The 20,321-nt window shown below is 42.8% G+C and overlaps 2 protein-coding genes across 6 annotated transcripts in view; one reads left to right on the forward strand and one right to left on the reverse strand.

Annotated features, from left to right (window-relative positions):
- Positions 1-11,927, reverse strand: part of LOC142776727 (uncharacterized) — a 239,037-nt gene extending 227,110 nt beyond the window's left edge. The window contains exons 1-2 of the mRNA XM_075880931.1: positions 11,651-11,927; positions 5,079-5,333 (exon numbers count right to left, since the gene is read on the reverse strand). Of these exons, the coding sequence (XP_075737046.1) occupies positions 5,079-5,333; positions 11,651-11,707 (312 nt within the window). The 5' untranslated portion in view covers positions 11,708-11,927. The remainder of the gene's footprint in view (positions 1-5,078; positions 5,334-11,650) is intronic.
- The window catches only part of LOC119161647 (low choriolytic enzyme), a 1,178,895-nt gene that overhangs the window by 960,921 nt on the left and 197,653 nt on the right, over positions 1-20,321 (forward strand). The gene's annotated exons all lie outside the window — the stretch shown is intronic.

Consider the following 20,321-nt stretch of genomic DNA (forward strand, 5'->3'; position numbering starts at 1 on the left):
AGCAATGGGTGGGAGTAATCATTGGTTTTTGGGGAGCAACTGGAGGGAGTAACTGTTCATCCCCCGAAGCAGGAACTGAAAGGAGGGCAACGGTTCGCCCCCCTGCAGTTATTCCTTTTAGGGGAGCAGTGGGAGTGGTAATGCAATTGCTCCCTGAAAGGAGCAACCCCTTTACCCCCGTTGCTCTCTTTGGGCTGAGAGTGTACGAAGTCCACAAGCACGAAAACTAGGCAAATCTCTGCATGACATATCATTTTCATAGTCGCTGAACGATCGCGGCGCTAAAGTTTCTCTCCAGTTAATTTCAGGAAACTTGTGGTGCTGAAAGCCTGCGATGTCTCTGATGTAAGAGGCTATGAAAAAATATGCTAGGCGCAGGAATTTTCCAATTCAGAAGAAAAAGAAGAATAGGCTTCGAGTTACCTTAGGTAAATGCAGAAAAAAACATGCCAGTTTTTTTTATTCACATTGCACGGATGAATTAAATAGCATCAACACTCTTAAAAAATGAAGTGACGTTTTCACTGGCAGAAACGGGGATGTCCCCAATGTTGGTCTTTAAATAGAAAAAAGTTGCTTCTTTTGCCATGAGGAAACACGTTCCATCCTACCAAAATCAAAATGGCTGGCCCCAGGCTAGCCAAGCGAGTAGGCTTAGCAAATGCATCAATTCTCCACTGATAAAGAGTACACTGCACTCACAGTAATAAAAAATATACCCGCTGAGCTTGATATCGAACAAAATGATTAAAAAAAACAAGCAGACGACCTGTGGTGATGAAAACATCGTGAAAGAGAACAATAGAGCTAGTAGGTTTCGTTCTGCCAGCGAGGTTACCCTCACTTTGAAAGACAAGGATACTGCAGAGTCCTCACCCGAAGAGTGTATGCTGGGCTTGATGTATTTATTCCTCGCTGATTCACATAGTGTATCGACGTTATCCACGCGTTTATGGGGCCACAGGTTAGGAGATTTATTTATTTATTTATTTTCAGATTTACTGCCGGCCTTTAAAAAAGGCCTTTGGCAGGAGCGGGCAGAACAAATAAAAGAATGCGAGAACATACGCAAATACGTCCACAAAACAACCGCAACAATGAGCGGGAACAAAATAAAAACAAAAAATATACAATTACGCAATCAACAAAGTGACAGCAGGTACTTTTAACAACTTGTTTGGTACCAAGCCAGACCTACACTGAGAAAAACTATTAATAATATACAAGACATGACTGGAAAGAGCAGGAGAAATCTGGACCGAGGTGCACCGCTAAACAAAACAGAGCTACAATGTGACACACGCAACATCAACAACAAAAAAAGAAAAAAAAAACATCAGAACAACATTATTGTTTCACAATCACATATCAGTTTGCAGAAGTCGCGATACTAGGAAAGCGGAGTGACGACCAAGATACCGAAAAAATTACAGATAATCTGACAATGCTTTAGCAAAAGAATTTAGTGTAGTACAATCAATTACATTGGATGGAAGTCGATTCCATTCACGCGTTGTTCTCGGAAAAAAGGAGTTTTTGAATGTGTCTGTTTTACAGCTAAAATCCTTTATCTTTTTCGTGTGGTGTGATCGCGTCGAGCGCTTACCAACCAGGTCGATAAAATTACTCTTGTCTATTGCCAGCTTATCATGATAAAGGGAGTACAAAAACTTGAGCCGTTCAAGCTGACGTCTCTTTTGCAATGTATCCAGCTCTGATTCTTCCAAGATTGAAGTTACAGATACTTGCCAGCGATAGCAATTATGAACAAACCTGATGCCCTTCCTTTGAACGAGTTCTAGTTTATCAATGTTGTTTTTTGTGTACGGATCCCATATAACTGATGCATATTCGAGGGAGGGCCTAATGAAAGTTTTGTAAGCCAGTAACTTTATTTCCTTGGTTGATTTTCGCAATGACCTTCGAAGGTATCCAAGTTTACGCATGGCTTTATTTGTAATATACGAAATATGTTCATTCCATCTAAGGTCCGAGGTAATAATTACGCCTAAATATTTGTACATTTCTACAACGGAAAGAGTGTGATTATCTATGGAATATGGAAAGCTTAGGGGATGCTGTTTACGCGTTATTGACATGGCTACCGTTTTAGCCTTGTTAACACTCATTTGCCACGTTGAACACCAAGTTTGTATTTTCGCTAAAGAAGAATTCAAAAGAACTTGGTCGCAGCGGCTTTGAACTTCATGATAGAGGATGCAGTCATCTGCGAATAGTCTAATTTTTACTGGTATATCCTGTACTATGTCATTAATGAACACAAGAAAGAAAAGTGGCCCAAGCACCGAACCTTGAGGTATACCGGATATAACTGTCTCTGCTGGAGAGCACGTACCATCAATTGTTACACATAGTCGTCTTAAATTTAAGTAATTTTTTATCCATGACAGAAGTGTATCGTTCTTCAGTATGGGTTGAAGTTTTAAGAGCAGCTTTTGGTGCGACACGCGATCGTACGCTTTTTCAAAATCTAGAAAAATAATATCTGTTTGACCTTGCCTGTCAAGGGTTTTGGCGAGTTCATGTACTGTTTCTAATAGTTGTGTTACGGTAGATAGACCTTTTCGGAAGCCGTGTTGCCTGGGGTCAATAAGTTTGTTTTCTTCTAGAAATGTTGATAAGTGCTTGAACATAATATGTTCCAATATTTTTGCACTTGTACACAAGAGGGTGATAGGTCTATATGAAGTAACCAAATGTGGAGTGTTTGATTTAGGTATAGGCGTAATTTTACCGTATTTCCAGTCTTCTGGGATCTTAGATTGGGATAAGGATTTGTTAAATATAAGATGCAGATAATGTGAGCTCCATTCAGCGTACCTCACCAAGAAGTGGTTATCAATACAGTCTATTCCGGGTGTTTTTTTACGATCAATTTGAAGCAAAAGAGAAAGGACACCTTCCTGGGATATCGAAATGTTGCTTATTGGGGGAATGTTCTCGAACTGGTTGACTGAAGGTGTAATTGTGTCATCTTTCGTGAATACTGAACAGAAGAAGTCGTTAAAAGACGTTGCAATGGTGAGTCGGTCAGTGACGGTTTCCCCGTTAACTACAATGTTAGAAATTGACTTCTTATTTGGGGAAAAATAGCGCCAAAATTTTTCAGGAGACGAGAGAAGAAAATTTTTCATAGTTACTTTGTGGTAAAATTCTTTAGCCTTTTTAATGCTTTCTTGAAGGCGTTTGCGCATTGACACAAGTTTTTCACTGTTAGCTAGTGATGGAGACTTGCGATGCTGTTTTCTTAATTTTTTTGTCTTTCGTCCCATACGCACTATTTCTCTTGTAATCCATGGATTAACCCTATGGCTGAAAATTTCTCTGAAGGGCACAAATTGTTCAATGCACGACAAAACAAGTGATTTAAAAAAGTGCCACAAGTCTTCGACAGAGCAATCATTTGACTCGTAAAGGGAACAGAATGTTGGAAACGACATGTCTAGAGCGTCAATAATGTCCACATCTTGAGCACGTGAAAAAACTGGAACCGACCGTCGGTATTTCTCTGTTTTGATGATACGATTTCCAGGGATCGACAAGAAAACCATTTTATGATCTGAAATTCCTTCCATTACTTGTACATCAACGTTTCGACTTGCAATACTCTGGCTAACAATAAAGAGATCCAAGAGTGAGCTCTTGTCTTTCTGAATGCGCGTGGGTGGTTTGACTAATTGCGTTAAATTATGAAAGAGCATAAGGTCCACAATGGGTTCCGCCGCACAGACGAGTGGCTGCGGAAAATCACCGGACCAGTCGATGGACGGAACATTAAAGTCTCCAGCTATCAACACATTGCTTGTGTCACATCTGCTAGAACACAGGAATTCATTCAGCTTTTCGAAGAATGTGTGATCACTATTTGGGGGGCGATAGAATGCGCCTACAGACAAATTTAGGTCGTGTAAATAGAGTTTGATAATAACACATTCAACGCCCGGTATATCAGTTTGCCTTATCACTTGCAATGACTGTTTTACCATAATAGCAACGCCACCACCACGCGTGTCTCTATCTTTTCGATAAATCTTGTAGCCAGGTGGTGTAACTTCTTCATCGCTTATATCATAATTTAACCACGTTTCGGTGATTATCAGGATGTGAGGGCGATGGGTCATTACAATACTCTCCAAGTGTTCAAGTTTATTCATGACGCTACGAGCATTTAGGTTCAGGCATATGAGGGGTTTGCCATCTTCAATTTTATTTCATTTTTTGCGTACTTGGCTACCCCCGCCCTTCTTTAGGGGAATTCTTTTGATTTCTTGGCTACCCCGGCCCTTCTTTACGGGAATTCTTTTGTTTTCAGTGTTATTCCATTCGAACAGCTCGCCATCAATTTTAATTTTGTCGTATTTCATTGTAACCTTTCCGCCTGCCTTTCTAATTTCAGAAGTGCTTTCCCACAGTTTTTTTCGTTTTTCTCTTGTGACTAGGGAAAAATCTTCGGAAACTGATATATCAGTACCTTTAAGCTTAAAGCAATTAGCCAGCACTTCCTCTTTTTCGCGGTAATCAAACAATTTTAATATGACCGGTCGGTTTTTGTTTGTTTGCTTGCGCCCAAGTCTGTGCATTCGTTCTATTGATCTCAGCTGTACGCCAAGCACATCCTTAACCACACCTTTAACAACAGCATTAGCAAGGGCATCCGCGGTTTCCTTTTCATCCTCAGGTATACCGAACACAATAATATTATTGCGCCTACTGCGGTCTTCTAAGTTAATCACTTTGTGTTCCAAATATTGGACAGTTTTTTCCAGGCTTGATAATTTCACATTTACTTCTTTAATGTCCGAGGCCACAGCTTCTACCTGCTTTAATTTTGTTTCTATCGCCTCAAGCCTAGTTTGAATGTTCCTCTGGCCAGTGAGGAGCTCATCAAGAAGTTCCTCAACCGTAGGGCCTGGGTTGGACTCGATGTCCCCACATAGCATCAGTAAAGACACTACAAAATTCCGAATGACCAAACAAGCCAAAAAGACACTTTGTGGGCACGTCAGCTGAATCAAACAACGATTACTGGTTTTGACAGAATAATACTTGTTACTGACCTGTACAAAAAAGAGAAACGGATTTGGCATGTTGCTCACAGGCCAGCCGACGTGCCCACTGAAGTGGTAGGATGGGGACGGTCTTCTTATATGCTGCTCCGTTGATGTCGATCGCCCAGGGGGCGGTGTCCACCAGCGGTTGTCGGCGAAAGTCGTTCCATGTGCGCATGCGTCTTCAGTCTTCGCTGCCGCGATGACTAAACGTAGTGCATCTTGCTGTGCGCCGGCCTCCGATGATATGCCGAGCAGCAGGAACTGTACAAAAAAGAGAAACGGATTTGGCATGTTGCTCACAGGCCAGCCGACGTGCCCACTCCAAACCATAGTTGGAGATGTGTCTCCAAACCATAGATAGACTCGATCACAGCGAGATCATTCTGACTCAGTAGTGCAGTTTTCATAGATAGATGTTGAACGTTATATAAGTAGCTGGAGGTTACAGAGCGTCACAGCCGTGAAGTAGGTGGTAGCTGGCACCATCTGAAGGGACTGAACGATACTAAAAAACGTTGCCTGTGGCGACGTATGTTGTCATACCCACCAGTACGCCTCCCTAGCGGATAGTTGGTGACTCACCCAATTCATAGATTACTCACTGACACCGGACGCCTAATATATGCTGATGCAATGCATATAGCTGCGCATGCACACAATGACACATAGAACGCATATAGAGTGAACTCAATGAACAAGAGTACAATCAACAATTATCCACAGTGGCACACACTCAGATGTGTTTTCTGACACCCTACTACGAAAGCGCACAAGATTATATTGCAATGAATTTTGACTGACCATAGTGGCACAAGTTACACGTGGGCTTCGGTCAACTTTATTTACGTTTTGTGGCAATACCAAACCCTGTGCACATGTAAATATGTTGCGTCTGATTCTAAGACGATCGGAATTTCATCCATGGCTGCACAATCATGAACAGAATAATTACAAGAGCTTATCAGGTTTTTGCGAAAACGATTACCCCAAGCCATGCATAGAATGCCAACGGCTGTTCGAGTGCTGCGCCATCTCTCGACCACTGCCACATTTATTTTTTTTCTTGAAACCTCCGAGAAGACAAACAATTGCCGCGCAATTGCCATTTCGGAGATCACGACTTTTTTTATTCTTCCACTTGTTACTCAGAGAGGGCACAGCATGCAGGCCAGACTTGGTCTCCGTCGTGAGAGGTGTTCTGTGGTCGCGTCGACTGCGTTTAGTTGTTTCGTGTTAACGTTGGATTTTATTCTTTTTACCTGCTTATCATAAGTGTGACCATTAGCCATGGATAGAGTACACCGCTAGCCCTTAAATGACAAGGTTTTTGATGCGGTAACGACGGTCTTAGCAGTGAATACGTACGTTACGACGCGGGTCGTGCGAGAGAAGTAAAAGATGACCTCGCACCCGACGGTATTCTTTTGTGAGCGATGTCAGTGGCTGTTGGCATCCCGGCAGCTCGATTATATGAGTGCAGGATATAGCGCTGCAGTACGCAAGTTTACTATAACGTCCTGGCACGCTGTGCCTACATACTTCTATGCTTCAGATGCGTCTCACTATTCGTCTTGCATGTCCACTTGCAGTCATTGTGCATGGAGGCGGAAATGTTGTAGGCCCGTGTGCTCTGATTTGGGTGCACGGTAAAGAACCCCAGGTGGTCTAAATTTCCGGAGCCCTTCACTACGGCGTCTCTCATAATCATATGGTGGTTTTGGGACGTTAAACCCCACATATCAACCAAGCAGTCATTGTGTGTGCCTCAATCGTGTTGTTAGCGCTGTGGCTGTGGTGGGTACTTTTACTCTGGACTTGGAATATTTTTTTCACAAAGGTGAGTGAGTGTTAGTACTTAGCTGCTGTGCACAGCTGTTACTAGAAGTGCATTTTCTGCTGAGTTTCTCAAGACAAAGAAGAATCATTGACGAGAAAGGCATACTGCACGCGTGCATAATTTCGTCCTACCTCTCAGCGCTGGCATGGGCAATTCTAAACGCATGCGACGGAGAATTAGGTTGAACTCACAGAAGTCATTCGTTTACTTTTCACAAAAGTGTAGTTATGAGGATGTCTAAAACGTTTCTGATGGTTGTAACCCAATCTGGCAAATAATCGCTCGGTCAAACTTTCCAGCATGTTTCTCTTTGTGCTTTCACTTGCCGTGGTAGCATAGCCTCATTTGGTGTCGTGTGACTATGCTGGAGGCCGGAGGTTCGACTTTCGGCCATGGCGGCCGTATTTGAATGGAGTAAAATGCAAAAAAAACCCATATGGTGGTAGGGGCACGTATAACTCCATCTATTGTATAATTATTATGCTTTCGCGCATAGGCTGTACAGTGGTATCATGTTTTCTAGAATGTTGAAAAGTTAAGCGTGATGCTTTGTTATGCACCTCGTTGAATTCATGAGTGCTATTGGTGCCGTATCAGCTTGCTCTCTGTAGTATACAAGCTATTTACAAAGGTAATTGCTAACAGAGTAAAGAAAACATTAGAATTCAATCAACCAAAGGAACAAGCAGGATTTCGAACAGGCTACTCAACAATTGACCACATTCATACTATCAATCAGGTAATAGAGAAATGCTCAGAGTATAACCAACCCCTATACATAGCCTTCATAGATTACGAGAAGGCGTTTGATTCAGTAGAAATATCAGCCGTCATGCAAACACTGCGGAATCAGGGCGTAGATGAAGTATATATAAACATTCTGGAAGAAATCTACAGGGGATCAACTGCTACCATAGTGCTTCATAAAGAAAGCAACAGAATACCAATCAAGAAGGGTGTAAGGCAGGGGGACACAATTTCCCCAATGCTATTTACCGCGTGCTTACAGGAGGTTTTCAAAAACCTAGAATGGGAACAGTTAGGGATAAGAGTCAATGGAGAATACCTTAGTAACCTGCGCTTCGCCGATGACATTGCATTGCTGAGTAACTCGGGGGACGAATTGCAACTCATGATTACGGAGTTAGACAAGGAGAGCAGAAAGGTGGGCCTTAAAATTAATCTGCAGAAAACGAAAGTAATGTACAACAACCTCGGCAAGGAGCAGCGCTTCGAGATAGGTAATAGTGCACTTGAAGTTGTAAAAGACTATGTCTACTTAGGGCAGGTAATAACCGCAGAGCCGAACCACGAGATTGAAGTAACTAGAAGAATAAGAATGGGGTGGAGCACGTTCGGCAAGCACTCTCAAATTATGACAGGTAGTTTGCCACTATCCCTCAAGAGGAAGGTATATAACAGCTGTATCTTGCCGGTACTTAGCTACGGAGCAGAAACCTGGAGACTTACAAAGAGGGTTCAGCTTAAATTGAGGACGACGCAGCGAGCAATGGAAAGAAAAATGGTATGTGTAACCTTAAGAGACAAGAAGAGAGCAGAGTGGATTAGGGAACAAACGGGGGTTAAGGATATCATAGCTGAAATCAAGAAGAAGAAATGGACATGGGCAGGGCATGTAGCGCGTAGACAGGATAACCGCTGGTGATTAAGGGTAACTAACTGGATTCCCAGAGAAGGGAAGCGGGTTAGGGGGAGACAGAAGGTTAGGTGGGCAGATGAGATTAAGAAGGTCGCGGGTATAAACTGGCAGCAGCAAGCACAGGACCGGGTTAACATGCGGAACATGGGAGAAGCCTTTGTCCTGCAGTGGACGTAGTCAGGCTGATGATGATGATGATGATGTTGATGATGATGATGATGATGATTGGTGCCGTGTGAAACTAAAAATGCGTATGCTTACCGAGTATATCAACACCGGAAAAATCCATCATGTGTGTACAAGCTAAGGTAATCGATAAGGCAAGACTGTTTAGGGAAGCAGAGCTTCTTGTATTCGTGACACATTTTGGTAGTATGAAATAACACGAGACATACACAGAGGTGTGCGGAGCATCGTGCGAGTGCATGGCGATAAAAAAGAGGCTTTTACTCTACACCAATAAAAAAAACGTCATTCCTGCATTTTTTGCATCAATCTTAGGTAAAAGTAATCGCTAGTGACTGGCCGCAGCCGGCTAAGCTCGGCGTGCGCATGCGCACGGGCTAGACCCTCGTGATTGAGAAGAAACTTTAACACTGAAGGAGAAACGTTGCTCTTTTGGTCCTTGCCGTGAGAGGGCGCGACGGGCAAAGCGCCTGAAAGGGAGAAAGTTGCTGCGCCGAAGGAGAAACGAAGCCCGTTTCTCCCTTCTCTCTTCTTTTTTTAGAGTGAATTTTAAAAGGAGCCCGACTTATGCTCCACCATCCCAGTTGAGCGTTTTCTTCCTATAGTTAATAATATTATATCACAATACAGAGCTATTTTCGCCAGCTGAAACAATGTTTTATTTTCATTAAAATATTCTGAATTCACACCACATTGTCGTTTCATCGTAGATTACTCTTAGTTCGGCTACATATCTTTTTCTTCTTGCCTACTTATCCGCTACAACTCCTACAGTAATTTCTTACTTTCTTCTATCACCGATCTGTTTGCCTTTGCAATGTTGTCCCTAAAACCCAGTGCTTCATGTAGATTAGCGCCCTGTGATACACCCGAATGCAATTTCCACATTCTCAGCAAACTTGCTTCCTTGTTTGCTTACCCTCCACTTGCGTGTACAGTAAAAAAGATATTTTTTTCGAATCATTACATAACCTCGACTTATAACTAGGATTTCTAAAACCACCCAACCTTTTTTCAAACAACAAAGTGTTTGCCTTTGAATTATTGTAAAATATATCATCGCACATTCCATATTTATTTTTGCCGCAGTCACTCTGAGATGGCTTACTTTCCTTCGATGCATTCAGTTTATTTTTCACATGCATTACTTTTCGCGTAACGTTCCACCTAAATATGTCGCTTACACTGCCAGAGTTACTTGCTGATTAGTACCGATCTTTTTTTCAAATTTCAGTGAACGCTCGTTACATACATAGGGTGAAACGCCCTTCTTTAGCATTTGTAGTGTTTCACATACTTTAGCATCCCCTCGGAAATAATTTTCATACCAGTACAGTCGCTACCGATTCCGGCATCATCACAAGTTGGTCTGTACAACCGACAGTATCGTCAAGAGTTTTTATTTTTCGATGTCGGGTAAAATGTAGGGTAATAAAAAGTGTTGTCTAAGGAAGACAGGGAGATGTTCATCTTGACGTGGGTTACTATCTAAAAACAGGTTGGTAACACTGCGCTCATTCACTGTTTTGGCTAGAGTGATCTAGAAAAGGGAGAGTGTTCAAAGCGCCGGCTCTCATGTGGGCCTTTTGCGGTGAACTGCCACAACGCTGCTGCGCCGGACCCGTGGGCTTTCCCAACGCCACCTAGATATCAGGCCTGCTCACTGCCGTCATACCTTCACGCGGCTTGACTGAGCGAGCACGCGCTAGAGGTTATGAATTCATTGCCACCATCGTCTTCCATGAACAAATATAACGTTCGTGGGAAGTTTGGCATGTATACAGCAGCTTCATTCAAACCTTTGTGTCTGAATTGGCGCTAGTTTAACGATTGCAATGCACTTGAAATTCTTTCATGATTTATTTGTATATCACCTGGACGTAAGAAATCATTATGCAAGTATAAAACCAATTTATAAGAGAAAAGTTTGGTGGCCTAATAAACAGGCAAAATAAGTATGCTAAAACTGATTATTTCGATTTACTCACACAGAGTTCAGAAGATCCACACAAAGTGTTCCTATTATTACCTAAGCTTCTGCAGTTTTTTTCTGCTGAGTGAGTGTGTTTGTTGTGCTGTGCATGTACATGAATTGTTCGTTTTCAAGAATTTTGGCTTTAAATGAAGCTCACACACCTGAAAAACACACATGAAACAAAGTGATTTATCGCAGGCTGGCTGCTCGACTGGTACCTTATTGAGAAGCTACAAAAAGTAAAATCATTGAGGTGTGCACAAGCTTATAAATTCAGTTAAAGAGCAGCAGCACATACTTCAAGAGCAATAAATTACATGAACTTATTATAGATATTGGTGCACAATTATAACATCGTCAAGAAAATTAATGCTCGCATCAGCAGTAAGAAATTCTATGTAGTATACATAACAGATGCAAGATACCACGCAGTAGCCCTCCTTCGCTCATCTAAACAAAGGGACCGCAGGTATCACAATGAGAACGATTTGCTATGCGCAAATATCGAAATGTTTACAAATCATGAAGGAATAACGCCTGTTCTTACGGTACATTGCCATGCGGCTATTATTGCTTTATTTTGATGTGTTGCAGTGCGAGCAGCAAAACCTAAAGCATGGCTGGTTGAGCCGTGAGGCTGCGTCTGCTTCATTTCGCCATTATTTTCAGCCAAGCAGAGGGCGTTTCGGCAAATGCGCTCGTCAAACACGCAAAATCTATCCTGTTCCTAGCACTATCTCAAGACGACATACGTTATCGCGGGGGTGAGCGCAGGCACCGCTCAGCTAAAAGTGCTCAAGGTGAAGGCTTCGCTAACAGTTCAGAAGCGTACATGACACCATTTTACAGAAAGAACTTGACGTGCTAAAACTGGTGCCTTTCAAGCAACTCAAGATCAAAAAGTATAGACACACAAATACCTTCGAATCACAAAGATAACGCAATGAAAACACTGGAACCTTTGGCACATTGTGCATATCGATGACAGCTAGGCCCGTATCACTGTTCCATTGCGAGAGCTTGCAGGTGTGCTCCACGCGAACATTCAGTAAACGAAGCGCTTCACGTCGCCCTGCAGCACTTCACAGACGCAGAAAAACACGTTCATCTTCATGTAGTCACCAAAAGAAACACCAACACTCAACGACAGACTTCCTCAGGCTTAGCCACCCTGCTATCTCGAACGGTGGGAGCATGCATGCGTACGTCTATTCGGCAGGAAACAAGTGTCAAAACTGAGTGACGTCAGAGGCCACGCTCAGAGTAGAGAGCAATCCTGAATTATTTTTCTTTGTGGCATTGGCTTTCAGTGCTCGGGAGCGCGCGAAAAGCGAGTGGAGTCTGCTACAGGCTGCAGTTTTTCGTGCTGTGTTTTCACACAGGACACTTGAAGTCAGATTAGCTTTAATAATGTGGTGTGGCAAGAAGCTTATTAACGTTTAACGCTGTGGTAATGCCTGGGGCAGCAAGAGATGCAAACACTCGTGTGTCCAGCGGCATCAGCGTGGCGTATAGCTGTGGTGATAGATCTTGAGAACGTCGGTGCACACGTAAAAATGTGCAAAATTTGAAGAGGCATAAGGAAGGAACGAAAATAAACTATTCGCAGCACTAAATTTAATGAAAAAGGTAAAAACACGCACTGTCTGCTGCAATGCTTACGCGCAGTGACCGCGTCGCTCACCTCTGTATACAACCACCAGTGCTTATTGTTACTAGCGGTTTCTACCCATGTGCACTCCGCTTTACTCAATAATTAGTTAGCCTCGACTAGTGCTTTATTATGAAGACAGCATATAACGAAGAAGTAAGAGAAATAAAAGTAAAAGTAGGAACGGCCGCTGAATCACAATACCGTTGAAATATTTTCATTTCTGAGGTATCAAGGCTCACCGAGCGTGAACTTGAAGTAAATTCCGATATGTCAAAGAAAAAAAAAAAAACTGTGAGGTGTAGTTACTTTTGCCCACAAGATTCTGGATGAAAGATGTATTTTAGAAAATCATGTGCCAATATCTATTTATCATGAAAATTTCAAATCCTATGAGGAAGAGCTTTCTTCGAGAAGAGCTCGAGCTTGCACCCACTGATGATGGTATTTATAGATGAGGAAATTATACAAACGATGACGACACGTCCAATTGATCAACAAGAGTAAGTGACTGTGCTCACGCTGATTCCCCGTCACGGCGGAAGAGGCCTCCTGGCTGCGCGACAAAATATACTAAGAATCGCGTCGGGTATTGAACTTCAGTCGAGAAACGTGCACAATTTCTGTACCACGGCAACGATGGTCGGAGGGAGCCTTAAGTGTTGAGATACCGGAATTATTGGGGGACGTTTGTTCAATGACCATATAAGGCCCTATAAAACGACTGACAAATTTTTCACATAAGCCGGGCACACGCATGGTAGTCCATAGAGGAACTTCGTCTCCTGGAGAAAAAGTGACAACATGGTCAGTTGAGTCACACCGAGATTCGCGAGCTTCCTGGGAGAGGCCGGTGTTAATTCAGGCCAGATGACGGCAGTGCTCGAGGCGAGACGAAAATTAGCGAATAAAGGGCCTGCTGAAATAGCAGAAGCCGAAAGGAAGGAGACGTTCAGAGTTACACTTGAAGAGCGTTCATGAACCAGACAATGGAGAGAAAAGGCGGTGGTGCATTGCGTAGCCGTATTGTGGGCGAACGTTCCGAATGGCGAATTGGGGTCCCAGTTCGTGTGGTCACGGTTGACGTACATGGCAATCATGTCCGAGAGGGTACGATGAAATTGTTCTGTCAAGCCATTTGTTTGTGTATGATAAGTATAAGTTGTGTTGTGGATGGTGTTGGCAGCGCGTAGAACCTCAGCCGCAATAGAGGAGAGAAAGACCTTACCGCAGTCGCTGAACAAAACACGTGGAGATCCATGGCGTAAAAATATGTTACGGAAAAAAATTTGGCTACTTCAGTGGCTGTACCAGTGTGCAGCGAGGCTGTTTCCACGTTGCGATTGGGTTGGTCACCAGTCGTCACAATCCGACGATTTTCATTGGAGGTCACGGGAAGGGGGCCGTACAAGTCTATTCCGACGGCTTCGAATGACAAAGCGGGACAAGGAAGAGGTGTCGGAAAGCCAGAAGGAGCAGTAGTGGGTCGTTTCCGTCATTCACATAGGGCAAACGATAAAACATATTTAGAAATGGTGGATGAGAGGCCAGGCCAGGTGAACTGACTGCGTATTTTTTCGTACGTTTTGTGATAGGCGAGATACCCTGCACCTCCATTACTTATCAGGATGAGCTTTATTCGAGACGAGCTCGAGGTGGCACACACTGATGATGGCATCTACAGATGAGGAAATTGTACAAATGATGATGACGCGTCGAATCGATAAAGAAGAGTCAGTGACTGCACTCACAATACCGCTATTCCTGTTGTACAAGTTGAATCCCTGCCTGAAAGAAAACCAGGGATGTGTACAAATGTGAAAGTGTAATAAGTCAGCGTGCTTACAGAATGGCCGAAATATAGAAATGGATCAAGTACTCATACTAATAAAACCACAAAGCCATATATATATATATATATATATATATATATATATGTTGCTGACTATTGCATGGAGTTAGTGGGACTATTTTTGTGTTCCAAAATATTTTTTAATTAGTTCTGTTTAATTTTTTACCTTTTGAAGAAACGAATATAGATAGAAAAATTTAATGAGAAAGTTGTAGATTGGTTTGCGAAACGCCCGATTAGACAGTTTTGAACTTCATACTTGTTAAATATTAGTGTTTTTCAGCTAACTACAGATGCACGCGAAATAGAAAAAAAAAACACCAAGCTATGAATCCGCTCGCACGCCAATGCACACGGTGATTCTAGTGCCCCCGAACGTTTCGCGTACGAAACACTATAGCATTTGCCCGGTTGCGCTTTCGTGACAGGGCCGCAACGTTGGTGGTTGCTTTGCAGTGAACACGTTTTGCTATTGGCCACAAAAGTGATAACCACTGTGACTATTTATCGCTGTCGTGGGCCTGTATATGGGAAGCGCATTGTTCATACGTGGAGCGTTACGCAGCACCACAATCACGGCGCGCGTAGGCGCGCCAATGGTTTTGTCACGTGGCATTTTTTTTTTTTGTATTTTGCGGGTAATTTTAGTAAGCCTAAAAGCACCAATAATAACAGATATTAAGTTCAAAACTGTCTAATGAGACGTTTTGCAAACCGATATAGAACTTTCTATTGAAATTTTTCATCTTCGTTCCTTCAAATGTTAGTTATCTAAACAGAACAAATAAAGTATATTTTATAACACAAAAAACAGTCTGACTAACTCCATGCAACGGTCAGCTACATGCATTTGGTCGCGTTGTCATTGTGTGTGTTAGCATGTTTTCAACCTCTGGCTAAAAATAGGTACCTTAGATAAATAACTTAGATTGATAACTTAGATAAACTTACATAACTTAGATAAAAGATCTCGTTAATATTGTGTACAACACGAAAAAAACGAGCCCTTAAGTACACACTTGTTTCCCTTATTCATTAACGAGGGTCTCGTACTGGCAGACTTGGTGCTTTAAGGTTGTATACGGGGGACTTTTAGTCAGCTGCCAGTTAGTAATAAGTTCACGTGCTACGTGACACCAAACAGGCTCATAAAGAGTGTTCCACACTCGCCGCCATGGCTACTAGTGGCACTGACTGACACTCCCACGTTTAAATTGACATAGATACCCTATAAAGTGGCTTGGGGATAGCTGTCGTGGTAGCTCAGTGGTAGAGCATCGAACGCGTTATTCGAAGGTCGCAAGTTCGGATCCTGCCCACGGCCAGTTATCTCTTCACCCACTTTTCTTTCTTCTCATTTACATTACAATTGGCGTAATAACTTCCCCTATACCTCCCTTGGCATTATTGTCTGTTAGATCTCATTAATATTGTGTAAAATACGAAAAAACGAGCCCCCCTTAGGTATACACTTGTTTCCCTTATATATATATATATATACCAGATTCTCTGAACTTCATTCACGCTGAACCCGACGTATTGTATGCAAGAAAGAGACGACGACGAAACTTTCCCGATAGCGTCTTTACTAAACGTTTTCAGCTGGTGGACCAGCCTTCGTCAGAATAATGTGACAAGAGTTCATACATGGCTTTAAAAGCTCCTTTCAATAACAAGTCAGCGCCATCTGCGCTGGTTAGCATTACAATGCGCATCATAATATGTCGTGTGCTTCAGAAAAAAAAGACAACAAAAGAAAGACAAAAAAATGGGAAAACCAGAAGGGTACACAAATACTGAAGACATGGTTGAAGATTCCCTTACATGTACTGTGACAAGATACCATGCTTATACGTTGTTAAGAGATGTAGTTGGAACGAGATGTCATTGGAACACATTACCTGCGGAAGTAGTGAATGCTGCCTCGACGGCTTCATTCACTCAACAGATAGAAAAGATTAATTTCACCATATAGGTAATGTATGCAGAAAATAGTGTCATTTGAGGGCAAATCATCCGGCTACAAATGTTGAAAATATTCTTAGTTGAGCGCAGTTCTGTTGAACAGCGAGAAAATATATTTGACTTTTCTGTACTTGATAGTATGTATTCTTTCATTTATGCCCTGTACTCCAGTGTATTACTAGTTATTGCTTGAATGTATTGTTTGTATCCCACTCCTGCATGGGCCTGGGTAGGGCCTGCAGTATCTGTAAATAAATAAATAAATAAAAGAAGCGCAGTGGTGTAATAATGACATTGCGTGGCAGCATAAGAACAATCTTAGTGATATGTGAACGTATAATGGAAGCCACTGTGAAATGATAGAAGTTAAATTTTTAAAAAATTTTAAAAAAGCAAAAAAGGGAAGACATAGAAGGCGTGATTTAAGCGGTACAATTTGAAACCAGTACATCATCGCTCTTAATATAGTGAAAGACAGGTCAGTTTTCTTTTGTTTTCGTTGATTCTAGCTGAAACAGTGTTAAATTTATGAATGAGATATGATTCGCGTAGTTCACGATCATGACTGGTGCGGAATCCTGGTTCTAGTATCGTGACTTGGAGGTTACTAAATGAGTGGCCGGGCGTGTTCACATGCTTTGATAATGGAAGGTTTGGTTGGGTTTTAGCATGCGATCTGTGATTGTTGAAACGTATTCTGAATGGGGTTTCTGTGTGGCCTATGTATTGCATTTGGCAGGTGCCACACTCAAGCAAATACACTACATTGGATGAATCACAATTAAAGCTTCCCCTAATTGTGAAAATGAATTGGTTAGATGTGCTGGTGGCCATTAGTGATGGTTGTATATGAGGACAAACTTTACAACGGGGTTTGTTGCAGCAGCTACAACTAGTACGGTTAACGGTAACAATTTTAGATGACGTCAGGATGGCACCTATGTTTTTTGGGCGCCTATACACTACACGAGGGGGCTCAGGAAAGCCCGCTTACAGTCTGTCGCTTTGGGTGAGGATGTTGTAATGGCTACGCAGTATACCTTGAACTTTGGGGATGGACGCTGAGTGTGTTAATACTAAATTGGCTGGCTGAAGCCCGTTGCTTTTTATGCTACCCTTTAAACAGTCCATTCGATCGCGTCCTCTGGCTCGGTGTATAACGTCGTCAATAATTTTGTTTCGGATATTTTCGCTTAAGGAGCTTCTTTTTCAGATCATGGCAGCAGGAATCGAAATCTTGATCTTTAGAGCATATGCGCCTAAAGCGCTGTGCCTGGCTATATGGAATTCCAGTCTTCCAATGGCGCACGTGGCTACTTTCAAAATGAAGAAACTGTGAATATCGGTTCGCTTTTTAAAAAGCTTCGTAATTAGCCGTACTTTGGAAATGGTAATCGTGACGTCGAGAAAGGCTACTGACAAGGGTGAGTAAGAGTGGGAGAATGTCATAGCGGGATGCACCTGGTTGAATTTCGCTATAAAGTTTAGAAGTTGTGTTTCACCATGTGTCCAATTAAAAAATATGTCATCAATGTAGCGTTTGAAATGCTCAAGCTTTAGTGGCACACTCTTAAGAAACAAATCTTCGAGCACTCCCATTATGATGTTTGCGTATGTAGGGCCTATCTTTGTACCCATCGATGTTCCACTGATCTGTACGTAATGAGAGCCATTGAATTCGAAGTTATTCAACTCGAGATTAAGCTTCAGCAGTGTTTCGAGAGCTGACGTGTCAATTAGTTTGTCAGATTCGGAGTGGTCATATGAATCTAAAACAGCCTGTATACCGTCCTTGTGGGGTATGTTAGTGTAGAGGGAGGTGACGTCCATCGTCCCCAGAAGCGAACCATCAGGCACTGTTAGGGGTGATATTCCATTCAGAAAATCATTGGTATTCTTAACAAAGGAAACGAATGTGGGCGGAAGAAATTTTATCAAACTCTCAGTGTAACGAGATATGTTTTCTGTTACTGTTCGAATGCTCTAAACAATGGGACGGCCTGGATTTCCGGACTTGTGTATTTTTGGGAGCAGGTAAAATCTTCCGGCAACAGGGCTAAGCGGAATGAGGCTGCGTGCTGTCTTATTGTCGACCCTTTTCTTTTTTACCAATGCTTTAATGGTGTCTTTTATGATGACAAGAAAGTCAGTGGTAGGATCAGCGGAAAGTTGTTTGTAAAAAGCAGTGTCAGATAACTGTCGTGCGGCTTCTTTTATGTAACTTTCTTTGCCCATTATCACAACCGAGCCGCCTTTGTCTGGTGGTTTTATGACAATATCATCACGTGCATTCAAACTTTTAACAGCGTCGAATTTACTGGCAGAAAGGTATTTTTGGGACGGGCTACACGTTTTGTAAGTGTAGAGCACGTCACGCGAGACAGCTTTGATGTAAAGGTCTAGTCATTTATCCCTTTGCGAGGCGGGCGTCCATTGTGTCGTGGACGGTACAGCCGGGCGAGCTCCCTTGTTGCTAGCATGGTCGTGAAAATACTCTTTTAGCCTGAGATTACGAGCGAAATTATCTATATCCTTCATCAACTGAAATTCATCACACCCGACAGATGTTGGACAGAAATTTAGGCCTTTTGAAAGAACCCTTTTCTCTGCAGGGAGGATTGTAACGTCAGAAAGGTTGACTATATTGGCGTCCTGTTGGCTTATCTCCGGCAATGTTTCAGGTGTTCGGAATAAAGCAATTGGCGAACTCCTGATTTTTTTCACGTAGAATGCTGCTGGAACATCGTCCCGAAATAGTTTCCGAGTTTCTATTTTGCCTAAGGCGTTTACCTTTCTCTTCTCATATACACTCAGCAAATGTGCTTCGTGAGGGACGAGCTGCTTAGATAGGGTAGTTTCTTCTTTCAAAAGCTTACCAATTGACGTTTCATAGTGATTTATGATAAGGCGAATAAGCTCAAGTGAAGCATGGGTCAGCACAACCCTGCCACCTAAGATTATTTGCAGTTGACAGTTCAGAGGTAGCAGGGTTCACATAAAGCCTAAGACCTTTGGGAATTTCGGAAGCATTTACATATTCCCTGAGGCACGCAACATGCAGTTCCGCGCGAATGCGTTTTTTAGTCACTTTCCCGCACTTCAGAAAACATGCAGAAGCAGTACCTAAATTTCGATAAAAAGAAGTCCGGTAGTCACTGGCTACTTGCGGCTGGATGGTTCGGAGACTTGGAGTTCCGAACGTGGGTTGACACTCTGACTCTTGATCTCGAATTCTGTTTCGGGGAGCTTGGGGGCGCTTCTGTCGAGTGGTCACCCTAGGACGACGTGGCGTCAAGAATTCTCCTGGGGAAAAGCTGGCTGATGTGCCTTGCTATGAGGCTTGAACCCTCGAAGCTGGGATGTAGTCCATCGGCAGCGAGGACTCGATAGGCAGGTATCCATTCGAAACCATGATTGATGAAGTAGACTACACTGGATCGATGACAGAAGTTGCGCAGCATGCCGTTCAGCTTGCAGGCTTCCGAGTTACATCGTCGGACGAAACCTAGATTTCTGCCGCCATATCTCCAATTTGAGCTTCTTGGTAATATCAGGCTGACATAAATCCGGGATATCTTGTGTCGCTGTATCCGAATGTGGTCGATTAATGAGCGGTATTTGTGGGAAGCTGTTTCACTACTCGCGGAAGATAAGTCGTTGGTACCGACATGCAGTACGAGGGTCCTTGTGGCGTCAGGTACGAAGTCTAGCAGAAAGTGCACGTCTTCACTTCGGGCACCAGGTTGAGTTATGAAAGCAGGCGTACCTTGTTGATGTGGATTAAAGTACTGATGCACGTACTTCATTTGCGAGTCACCGATTATGGTTGTGTTAACGGGGGTCTTTGGGTACTTCCCGAAAGTCATCTTTGCAAGGTCCATTGCGGTATATATACGAGATTCTTTGAACGTCATTCACGCTGGACCCGACGTATTGTATGCAAGAAAAAGACGACGAAACTTTCCCGGAAGCGTCTTTCCTAAACGTTTTCAGCTGGTGGACCAGCCTTCGTCAGAATAATGTGACAAGAGTTCATACATGGCATTAAAAGCTTCCTTCAGTAACAAGTCAGCGCCATCTGCGCTGGTTAGCATTACAATGCGCATCATAAAATGTCATGTGC

The sequence above is a fragment of the Rhipicephalus microplus genome, chromosome X, assembly GCF_043290135.1.
Source record: "Rhipicephalus microplus isolate Deutch F79 chromosome X, USDA_Rmic, whole genome shotgun sequence".
NCBI lineage: Eukaryota > Metazoa > Arthropoda > Arachnida > Ixodida > Ixodidae > Rhipicephalus > Rhipicephalus microplus.